Here is a 12117-nt window from a genome sequence, read left to right on the forward strand (position 1 = left end):
GGCACGGTTTGCCCTGCCAGGTGGAAGCGGTATTAGAACACAACTGCTTCGCTACCGACCGCTCCATGGGGGGGACCTCCATATACCCTCTAGCTGCAACACTGTTGAGAGTGGTGAGGAAAGAGGAGCTAGCAAGCCAGTTTCTGATGGTAAAAGCTGTCCATGACCTGGTGAGCTCCTCATGTTCCTCCGGGAAGAATGGCACCAGGGCAGGGTGCTGAGAATCAGTGCGAGCCACCCAGAGAAACCTATCATCCAACCTCGAGGGCTTGGGACACGGTAGAGGTTTCCACTCGAGCCCTACCCTCTCAGTGGCCCGGGCAAGCATAGCCGTCATCTCTGGATCCAATTCAAGAAACCTTACTCTCCAGAGAGCTCCGGCTCGCCCTCTGATGCAGCGATCGACATCTGATCGTCGGGGGGAGCCCCAAAGGATACTTCTGGTATGCTCCTTTTAGAGGGCCCAGCCCGTTCCTTGGGCAGCTCAACGGGTTGCGGAGTGCTAGAGCAGTGAGGGTCCCAGGGAGGTTGGTTCCTCGGAAGGGTAGCGTCACTGTGACCCTCAGACTGCCTGAGCTACTGCCTGAAGTAGTCCTCCCCTGACTTCTGCCAGGAAGAGCACTAGATCAAGGTAGCGGCTCTGGAACGCCACCCCTTTTGAGGTAATGGAGCCTGGTCCGCAACTCTGAGATGGTCATCTTCCCGCAATGAGAACATGACTCATCCATGAATGCCACCTCAGCGTGCTTAAAGGGGTCATATGATGCTATTTTAAAGATCATTATTTGGTGTATTTGGTGTAACAGAATATGTTGACATGCTTTAATTTTCAAAAAACACATTATTTTTCAAATACTGTACTTTATTGTAGGTCCTCTATGCCCCGCCTCTCTCAAACACGTAGTTTTCAACAAAGCCCCCTCCTTTGACAAGCGCAGTCTGCTCTGATTGGCCAGCTGACCCAGTGCATTGTGATTGGCCAAACACCACAAGCACGTGTCGGAAATGTAAAGCCCCTTACCATAATCGCGAGCGTCAGCTTTCAAAGTAAATATCAAGACAGTTAATAATGTTGTTAGTTTTACCATCAGTTCAAGTCCAATAGCAAATACTTAAACTAATAACAAAGCATACTTACAGTCGCTGATTCAGAAGCACCATATTGTCATAGCAATGGCAATCGTAATGGACCGTTTTTTTTTTTTTAGAAATAGCCTTTGTGCACAGCCAGCCTTGTACTCTTCTAGGTTTAAAAAAACTGTCGTCCATAAAATGCATTGCACAAATTTCAAACATCTAGGATGTGCTGTTCTGTTGTAAATAAATCGTAACCAATGATTCATAAATGCATCTACTTCCGGAAGGCCAAATAAACTGCTTTTGCTTTCGCACTGAAACTAGGGAAAAAGGTTCTTTTAGCGTGCTGAAGCGCACAGGGGGATGGCTGCCTGCAACACAAACAGGGTAGTGCAGCCTGATGTGTGCAATCAACTCGACACAGGAAGATGACCACCGGTGTTGTGGAGCATGCTGAACTCGTCGTTCACAATTGAAGTAAGAGCAGAACGACTGATATCGCTCGGCACCGAAGCGAAAAACTGAGTATGCGTTACACCTGCTTCCTATTTATACCAGCGCTGTGATCAGCGGCAGCTGGATGCAATTATTGTATACCAATGTGCATTGGCTTGTTTAGTTTACACTTAAAGTAGGTTGTTCTCTCTAGCAAGATTCCCAATTCGTTGATATCAACGTGACATCGAAAGTGACCGATTGAAAGGGAACTACAAGTTGTGTCAGCTTAAAAAATTGCATTGAAACAACTAAAGACTTGCTGACAAATTTGTTGTACACTCATCACTCAAACACAGAAGAACAAAATACAAACCTCTTCAGTACAGGGAAAAAGAAACTGAAATGTTGTTTGGTTGTTCTGTGTTTGTGTCTCTGTATTCATGCAGTAATATGGCAGAAGGCAGCATTACGGTGTGTCCAGTGTGTCTGGATCTCCTGAAGGATCCAGTGACCATCCAGTGTGGACACAGTTACTGTAAGAGCTGTATTACAGACTGCTGGGATCAGGAGGATCAGAAGAGAGTCTACAGCTGCCCTCAGTGCAGACAGACCTTCAGTCCAAGACCTGCTTTAGCTAGAAATATCATTCTGGCTGAACTGGTGGAGAAACTGAAGAAGATCAAACTTACTGCTGACTGTTACGCTGGAGCTGGAGAAGTGCAGTGTGACGTCTGTACTGGAATAAAATACAGAGCCGTCAAGTCCTGTTTGGTGTGTCAGAACTCTTACTGTCAGAATCACCTTCAACAACACGAGAGTTTGTTTAAAGGAAAGAGACACAATTTGACTGATGCCACTGGACGACTGCAGGAGATGATCTGCCAGAAACATGAGAAGATCCTTGAGGTTTTCTGTCGCACTGACCAGAAATGTATATGTGTGCAGTGTATGATGGATGAACATAAAAACCATGACACTGTATCAGCTGTAGCACAGAGGACAGAGAATCAGGTATGAACCTAAAGCAATAGTTCACCAAAAAAGTGACATTCTGCATAATTTACCTTTCTTTGTGTTGTGCCAATCTTTTATGACTTTATATTTTCTGAGGAACAAAAGGGAAAGTATTTTGAAGATTGTCTCTTCTATCCATACACTGAACAGCAGTGGGCTTCAAAAGCTTTAATACTTCAAATAAGATAACATAAAAGTAAACCATACAATTCCAATTAATGTAATGATTAATAATAATTGTTTAAATTAACATAATAATTGATTAAACTCATCCATTTTCTTAAAAAATTATATAAAACGTTGTTTTGTAAGAACCTGTAAGTCATGCTTTTTACAGTCATTTTACAGTTTAATATGTTACCATAGTCATTGCCCTACTACGCTCATATGATATTTTACTTGTGCAGGTCTTAAAAAATGTCTTAAGTCTTACATTTGAGCTTAAAAATCCTGCAGATACTGAGTTTAATATGACTTAAGGGAGCTGTTTTGGTCCCTTAAATTTATCAAGGTGAAATAGTTACTAAGGACTTTGTAGCAACGCTTAAGGGAACACTTAGATAATTAAGGGGAATACTTCATGACAGCTTTAAGGTTCCTTAAGTTGACCCTTAGGATTTTTCTTGCAACCCAAGTTTCACTAAGGGTTCCCTTAACCTTATAACTAAGGGATTTCTTAGCTTAGGGACTTTCATGCAACTGCCCTGATGTTTTTGTCATGTCGGCATATTTGATTTGGGCTCTGGAAACTGTTTGGAATGACATTAAATTGAGTAAATGATGACAGAATTAAACTTTTTGGGTGAACTATCCCTCTAAAACTAGGCATTGACAAAATAATGCTGGCACTTATGATTGAACCTATAATCTTACCACGTTAGGTTTTAGACTCATTAGTCTCACAACTTCACTGATATTAGAGTCATATCAACTGTTCACTTGAGGACTTTGTGGTAGTAGTTTTCTGGGAGATTTACTATCATCCGTTTGTCCTCCAGCACCAGCTGAAGGAGACGCAGAAGACGCTCCAGCAGAGAATCCAGCAGAGAGAGAAAGATCTTCAGCAGCTGAGAGAGGCTGTGGAGTCTAATAAGGTGAGTCTGGAGAAGAAGAGAAGTTTGTCTCCATCTCAGTTCAGACTCACTGAAGCCTAAATCACTGTGTGTCCTACCCCCGCTCTGCACAGACAGCAGTGGAGGACAGTGAGAGGATCTTTACTGAGCTCATCCGCTCCATTGAGAGAAGCCGCTCTGAGCTGATACGGCTGATCAGAGATCAGGAGAAGACTGCAGTGAGTCGAGCTGAAGGACGACTGGAGCGACTGGAGCAGGAGATCAATGATCTGAGGAGGAGAGATGCTGAGCTGGAGCAGCTTTCACACACACAGGATCACATCCAGTTCCTGCAGGTAACAGAGATCTAGAAGAACAGGATCATAGTGGACTTGAGCAGATCCTGCTGTGACAGAGACTCACAGAGAAACATTTCATGACAGAAGAATGAGCAGTTGACTGCAATTCTGTCAGCTAATGTCAAGTGTTTTGCTATATAATCTTTTCTTAAAGAGACAGCATTTACAAATGACTTATATCTCTGAAAATCTTTTTCCTGAGATCTTCCTTATAGAGGAGATAAATTAGACTTTTTCAATATGTTTATCTGTTTGGATGCCTACCAACAATGCCATTGCCATAAAAAAATCAGTGACACACAAAGTGATACGATGTGTGGACAGTCAGTCATTTAGGTCAGATTCCAGTTGGATACAAAAATAATCAGATTGGACTGAAAGTGTAAGTGTAGTCTTGGTTGCCAATCACCACCAGTGCCACCAACAGTTCAAAACTTCACTGACATGTAAACTTTTTACCTTGTTTTTCCTTTTGATATAAGGTGAGTGGTCCGTCATCCAACAAGAAATGTCTGTTAGACATGCTGAGATGTGAGTAGCTATCGTCGGATCATCAGGATGGAATGAGAGGTAGAGTTGAATGTCATCAGCATAGCAGTGATATGAAAAGCCATGTTTCTGAATGACAGAACCTAGTGATGCCATGTAGACAGAGAAGAGAAGTGGTCCAAGTACTGAGCCCTGAGGCACCCCAGTAGTTAGATGTTGTGACTTGGATACCTCACCTCTCCAAGATACCTTGAAGGATCTGTCTGAGAGGTAAGACTCAAACCACTGGCATGTGGTTCCTGAGATGCCATTTTCCAATAGGGTTGACAGGAGAATCTGGTGGTTCACTGTATCAAAAGCAGCAGACAGACCCAGCAAAATAAGTATAAAAGATTTGGAGGCTGCTCTTGCTAGTCTTAGGGCTTCAACAACTGAAAGCAAGGCAGTCTCGGTCGAATGTCCACTTCTGAAGTCAGATTGGTTGCTGTCCAGGAGGTTGTTCTGTGTGAGAAAGGCTGAGACTTGGTTGAATACAACTCGTTCAAGTGTTTTTGCAATGAAAGGTAGAAGGGAAACCGGTCTGTAGTTCTCTAAAAGAGTTGGGTTAAGAGTGGGTTTCTTAAGAATTTTTACAGTTGAATTAGGCAAGTCCATGTATAAAGAATTACAGTAGTCCAACTTTGAAGTAATAAATGCATGAATAACAGTTTCAAGGTCTTTCTTAGAGAGCATCATCTTGATTTTGGCAATAAATCTTAACTGAAAGAAACTGCATTTAACAATAGCATTAATCTGCTTATCAAAACTCAAATTGGAATAAAAAATTACACCAAGATTTTTTACACAATCATGAACATTTGAAGATAGAGAACCAAGCTGATTGACTATGTCAGAGGTCATATCTGATGGGGCGAAGATAATAATTTCAGTTTTTTTCGAATGTCCACTTCTGAAGTCAGATTGGTTGCTGTCCAGGAGGTTGTTCTGTGTGAGAAAGGCTGAGACTTGAACACAACTCGTTCAAGTGTTTTTGCAATGAAAGGTAGAAGGGAAACCGGTCTGTAGTTCTCTAAAAGAGTTGGGTTAAGAGTGGGTTTCTTAAGAATTTTTACAGTTGAATTAGGCAAGTCCATGTATAAAGAATTACAGTAGTCCAACTTTGAAGTAATAAATGCATGAATAACAGTTTCAAGGTCTTTCTTAGAGAGCATCATCTTGATTTTGGCAATAAATCTTAACTGAAAGAAACTGCATTTAACAATAGCATTAATCTGCTTATCAAAACTCAAATTGGAATAAAAAATTACACCAAGATTTTTTACACAATCATGAACATTTGAAGATAGAGAACCAAGCTGATTGACTATGTCAGAGGTCATATCTGATGGGGCGAAGATAATAATTTCAGTTTTTTTGTTGTTTAGCTGTAAAAAGTTCATGTCCATCCAACATTTTATGTCAGACGGACAGTCAAACAGGCCAGACACAGAACCGTTATTGTTTTTGATAGGCACATAGAGCTGAGTGTCATCGGCATAAAAGTGGTATGATAAATTGTGTCTCTGAATAATATGACCAAGTGTAAGCATATATAATGCAAACAGAAGAGGACCCAAAATGGAACCCTGGGGTGCACCAAAAGGGATTGGAGCATGGGATGAAAAACAATTCCCTACTCTACCAGAAAATGTTCTCCCTTTGAGGTAAAAGGCAAACCACTCCAGCACAGGGCCCCACAGCCCAGCTGCATGTTCTAGTCTGTGTAAAAGGATATCGTGATCTACAGTGTCAAAAGCTGCACTTAAATCAAGCAAGACTAAGATACACTGTTTAGCTCCCTGAAGCCAGACTGAAATGTGTCAAAAATACTAAAAGCACCCAGGTATGAAGAGATCTAAGAGTAAACTTTTTCCAAACTTTTAGAAATAAAAGACAATTTAGAAATGGGTCTACAGTTATTCATGTCATGCAGATCTAAATGAGGGTTTTTTCTAACAACAGCTGTACTGTAGCATGTTTAAAGTTGGTAGTAGCACCCCATTGACTAACAAACTATTAACAATGGCGGTCACAACTGGACTTAGAGCTGGAAAAACCTCTTTAAAAATATGTGAAGGCAAAACATCAGAAGGGCAAACAGAGGATTTCATACTAGAAACAATATCATGAAGCTGTGAGGGCGACACAGGTTGACAAAATGAGAGAGCACTTTCACAGGGAGGCATTTCTAGGAATGAAGAACTCTGAGATGAAATGTTGGAGCGAATAACCTCAATTTTATGGATAATATGTGTTAAAAACTGTTCACACAGGTCAGTAGAAACTTCAGATGAAACACTAGAAGAGGGCTTTACAAGGGCATTAATTGTGCTAAAAAGAACCTTTGGCCTCTGATAATTTTGTGCAATTAAATCAGACATATATTTTAACTGTGCCTCCCTAACAGCATTCTGATACTGCTTAAGACACTCCCTGAAAATTTCATACGATATGTGAAGTTTGTCCTTCCTCCACCTGTGTTCAGCACGCCTGCACTCTTGTCTGACGACGCGAGTGGGCCCATTTAACCAAAGCTGCACTTTTTTCACCATACTGGATTTTGTAACCTCAGAGGAGCAATTGAGTCTAATGTAGCAGTGCAGGTACTATCAAAAAGAACACCAGAACATCAGGATGAACACAGGAGGAAAGGGTTTTACCAACAATAGGGGTTTGGGAAGATAAATAGACATCACTGAAAGATCTAGCAGTAGAAGAATCAAAACGTCTAAAAAGACATTGCGAGTGATATTGTCTGGAGTGAGTACTAGCTAATAAAGAGTCAAAAACCACTGGATAATGATCAGAGATAACAGTGTCAAAACTTTCAAGGTTAGTCACTGAAAAACCACGTGAGAACACCAAGTCCAGGACAAACTGTTCAAAATTAAGAGAGTCCATGAGACATAAAGTCTTTGACCAAAGTTTTATACTGGCAGCAGACATGAATATTAAAGTCACCCAGGACCAGAATACTGTCATAATGTGGCATCAGGGAGGCCAGAAGGTTAGAAAATTCTTGAATGAAATCCTTATTAAAATTAGGTGGTCTGTATGCCAGGGCACAGAGCAGGGGGGGTAGGGAGATCAAACTTTAAGATCTGCACCTCAAAGCTTAGAAAGTTTTCATCAGGCAGAAGAATGCACTTAATAGAGTTCTTGAAAATTGTCGCTAATCCACCTCCATGGCCAACGGTTCTTGGAGAATTAAAAAACAGGCAGTCTGGAGGAGCAAGTTCTTTAAGAGCTGAATAGTCACCAGGGCTGAGCTAAGTCTCTGTTACAAATAAGAAAAGTTAAAAAGTCATTCAAAATAAAAGATTTGTTAGACAGGGATCTAGCATTTATTACTGCAAATTTGACCGGGCAATCCGAGATCCAAGCCAGTTCTGACATGTGAGTAGAACGTGAATGGGTTGAAGAATATTCCAGAGGTCTTAGGTTACAGAAGTTAACTCCAGTTCCAGCACCAGAACTAGCACGAGAAACACAAGAGGAACACCAAAAAGAGGGTATGAGGTTGTCAGCAGAGGTGTGAGAGAAATTGACAGTTGGACGTAAGCCTCGATGAGTGGATGAAGAGCAATCCACAACTCAACACAAGTTTTGTAAATTCCAGCTTGTAAAGGTGATGGCAGGTTCAAATGAAGAAGCTCCTCAGATGAGTAGCATGGAGCCACTGTAGAAAACGTATTATGACGGACAAAGGTACAGGTGAGACTGACATGCCATGCATTACAAAAAATCTGTAAAAACCGGTAAGCAGGGCAAAAACATTCAGCCAAAAACAGCGCATCATTCTTTCAACCTCGTCTCCCACACGACCATTTTAAAGAACACGTTAGCCTGAACACCACAAAAAAACACCCAGGAAACTAATTGGGTAGGAAAGGAGCAACCTGGATAGAAAGGCCCCAGACCTTTAAAACCCGAAAAATAAAAGCAGGTAACAGACCAGCGAGAAAGTGGAGACTTACCCACGGGTCGATACACAGCAAAACTGGGGGTAATTGAGGGATCGAAGGCTCACGAACATTCAGTGACGAGCAGGAAAGAAGATAGTGGAGTAGGCTAAACATCCAATCAAAGATGCCAAAACTCACAGAGATCAGATGGTTTCAATCCAAATCGTCCAGTCCAGGGCGGTAAAACAAGCTGAGACAAAATATTAAAACAGGGATCACCGGAGAGTAGCAGCAGACAACCACGCCAGCGTTGTTATAAATACTTTTTTTACTCACTTCTGCTGACTGTCATACGTGCAAGCCGTTCCGGCGGATGACATAGGATGTACGCGTCGCGCACGTGATGATAGTTAATTAATGACTTAAAGGGTTAGTTCATCCAAAAATGAAAATTAGGCTGTTTTTTACTCACCCCCGATGCATCTTAGGTGTATATGACTTTCTTCTTTCAGACGAATCCAGTCGGAATTATATTAAAAATGGTCTTTGATCTTCCAAGCTCTATCATTGCAGTCAGCGGGTGTTGCAGTGCTTCGGTTCAAAAGAAGTGAAATAAAAAGCACACTTCCATAAAAAAAAGTGTCTCACACGGCTCCGGGGGCTGAACAAAGGCCTCCTGTAGCGAATCGATGTGTTTTTGTAAGAAAAATATTCATATTCAAAACATAATAATCACTTTAATAGTGAAAAATAGTGTGTCAATAATGTAAAATGACAAGATTAAACACTCATTTTTCAGTTAAAGGCAGTTCATCATTGAATTCAGTGATGTCATCATCCAGCTCAGTTCAGTTTAAATAGTATCTGTGCAATCAAGTCGACGATATTGCTGGATATTAAGCGTCCCCAACTAAGCCAGCCAGAGGAACCAAAACTCCATCGGTGACAGAATGGAGAAAAAACCTTGGGAGAAACCAGGCTCGGTCGGGGGCCAGTTCTCCTCTGACCAGACGAAACCAGCAGTTCAGTTCCAGGCTGCAGCAAAGTCAGACTGGAATAAGAATGAAACAAGTACATCATGTGTTATGTAGACATCTATGCAGCAATTGCGAATGTCCAGGAGTGTCTGACGATCATAAACGAAAGACTCGGCATAGTTGGAGGGTAGGAGAGCACATAAAGCCAACCAAATACAGGACGTAGTAAGGAGCGATAGACGGCATACCACACTCACAGGCACCATCTTAGTTTCCAATAACTCTCAAATTGGTTTGGAGTTTTTTTGTATTTGCTAGTTCGGGGAACAGACACAGTCTCTATAGTGTGATATCTAGGTGAAAGAGTCTCTATGTGCTGAGAATGAACTGATTTCTGTGACGTGAGGCGGCTAGCAGACGGTCGGTTTAGCCAGTCCGTCTGCTTCCTGACCTGGGCCCCAGTTAGTCAAGTACAAACTCTAAGACTATGTGCCATATTTCTAGAGAGAAGAGCGGCACCAACCCAGGAGTGATGAAGACCATCTCTTTTCAACAGGTCAGGTCTGCCCTAAAATCTCGTCCAATTGTCTATGAATACAATAGAATCGCCAATAACTAGAGCACTTTGATCAGGTTTCTCAGCGGGTGCGTCAGTGAGTGGAGAGAACCTGTTTAATGTTTTGATCAGAACGGTGTTTTGACCTGCGACTATGCCGCCTCACAGTTATTTAGTTGCCCTACTGCGGAGGCTCTGTAACCGGAGCCGAACAATGTACAGGACTCCCTGAGCTAGTCATATCCAAAGCCGTATCTAAAGCTGTCCGCAAGAATGTAGCTGATGCTATGAAAGTGCTGGATTGAGATGAGTTACTAAAAATAAGTCCCTGAGAGCCACACAACTCTAATCATAGTGCAGGCTGTTGGGTGAAGTGTGGAGTTGATGAGTTTTGATTTCTTTTTTCTGTAGAGTTTCCAGTCCCTCTCAGCACCTCCTGAATCTACGGACACACCCAATATGTCTTTCAGTTCTCTCATCTCTTTTGATGGCCTGAGAAAATCTGTCTGTCAGCTGAGAGACAAACTGGAGGATTTCTGCAAAGAGGAGCTCAAGAAGATCTCAGACAGAGGTAAAGTCCTGGAGATTCATCTGCTCTCAGAAACCAGTCCATCATCAGCTCATATCATGTAAAATATGTAGAACGTATTAGAAATGTCTTAGAAATGGATGCAGGATCATGAGAATCACACTGTTCATGTCTGTTGATTTCCACAGAAACTCTCACCAACATTGTTCCCAGAAGCAGGAACCACTTCCTACAATGTAAGTCAGTAAGAAAACCAGCAGAAAAACTCACTGAGTGTGTTCATGTTCTTCCTGTAGAAGGTGAAAGAAGAGTTTTATAACTGATGATGTAAATGATGATTTGCACAGATATCTGCTCATCTGTACTGAGACACTGATGATACACTGAACATGAAGAGTTCAGCTACATGAAAAGATCATACAGAATCATAATTCCTGATTCTGATGTGTTTTATCTCCATCAGATTCCCATCAGCTCACTCTGGATCTGAACACAGTGAATCAACGCCTCCGTCTGTCTAAGAGCAACAGAGTGATTACATTCACTGGTGAAGTCCAGCCGTATCCTGATCATCCAGACAGATTTGATCTTTGGCCTCAGGTGTTGTGTAGAGAGAGTGTGTATGGACACTGTTACTGGGAGATTGAGTGGAGTGGAGATAATGTGTTAATATCAGTGTCATATAAGAGCATCAGCAGGAAGGGAGAGGGTGATAAATGTTGGTTTGGATCTAATGATCAGTCCTGGAGTTTGTACTGCACTCCTGACAGTTACTCATTCAAACACAATAAGATAGAGACTGATCTCCCTGTAAAGCCCATCAGCAGAAGAATAGGAGTGTTTGTGGATCACAGTGCAGGAACTCTGTCCTTCTACAGCGTCTCCAGAAACACAATGAGCCTCATCCACACAGTCCAGACCACATTCACTCAGCCGCTCTATCCTGGGTTTTGGGTTGGTTATAAATCATCAGTGAAACTGTGTTGATGAATCACAATAGATGGATGAGAGATTCTGTCCATAATGCTTTGACAGGGTTGTTGCAGGATTTTTAAGCTGAAATATAAGCCTCAAAATATTTTTTAAAATAACATATCATACACATTTTACTGTTTAGATTTTTATAATGAATTATCTTCTTATCTATCCACCAGTTCACATGTACAGCTCTGCTTGTTTGCAGGGTACCCAGATAGCATGCGGATCTGGGCCACTTAAGGCAATGATACAGCACTGGTGGCCTTCTTATGGTCCATACAAAATGGATGCAAGTCTGAAGTGGACCACATGTAAAATAGCAAAAATGGCCCAAATTGATCAAATCACATGTGGGCCTCTGTAGGCAAAGATGGGGTGTTCACGGCAATGTGTAATCTGAATGTGACCCTAAGGTAGCCCATGTGGTAAATAGTGAATATGACCCAAATCGTGCCAACCAAATGTGGTCCACCTTTGGCAAAAATGTGGCACAATCAACAAAGGCTAATCAGGGTGTTAACCAAGTTTTGGCAAATATATGGCACAGTGAGCACTGGCTAATGTGGCTGTGAGCCTAAAGTGGCCCTTATATGATGCTGCAAATGTGGCCTGCATATAAAAAGACAAATATTGCCCAAATAATTAACTATTTTGGCAAATATATGGCACAGTGAGCACTGGCTAATGTGGCTGTGAGCCTAAAG

At 41.8% G+C, this 12117-nt stretch overlaps 1 protein-coding gene across 1 annotated transcript; it reads left to right on the plus strand.

The window, feature by feature from the left end:
• The first annotated feature begins 1941 nt into the window (after positions 1-1941).
• Positions 1942-11422, plus strand: LOC107573470 (tripartite motif-containing protein 16-like). Its single transcript, XM_016259904.1, has 6 exons — positions 1942-2526; positions 3528-3623; positions 3704-3937; positions 10318-10477; positions 10624-10671; positions 10899-11422. Exons 1-6 carry the CDS (start codon positions 1966-1968, stop codon positions 11420-11422), a joined length of 1623 nt encoding a protein of 540 aa, XP_016115390.1. The 5' UTR covers positions 1942-1965.
• Positions 11423-12117: the final 695 nt, after the last annotated feature.

The sequence above is a fragment of the Sinocyclocheilus grahami genome, unplaced genomic scaffold (assembly GCF_001515645.1).
Source record: "Sinocyclocheilus grahami isolate Dianchi unplaced genomic scaffold, SAMN03320097.WGS_v1.1 scaffold1953.1, whole genome shotgun sequence".
Classification (NCBI taxonomy): domain Eukaryota; kingdom Metazoa; phylum Chordata; class Actinopteri; order Cypriniformes; family Cyprinidae; genus Sinocyclocheilus; species Sinocyclocheilus grahami.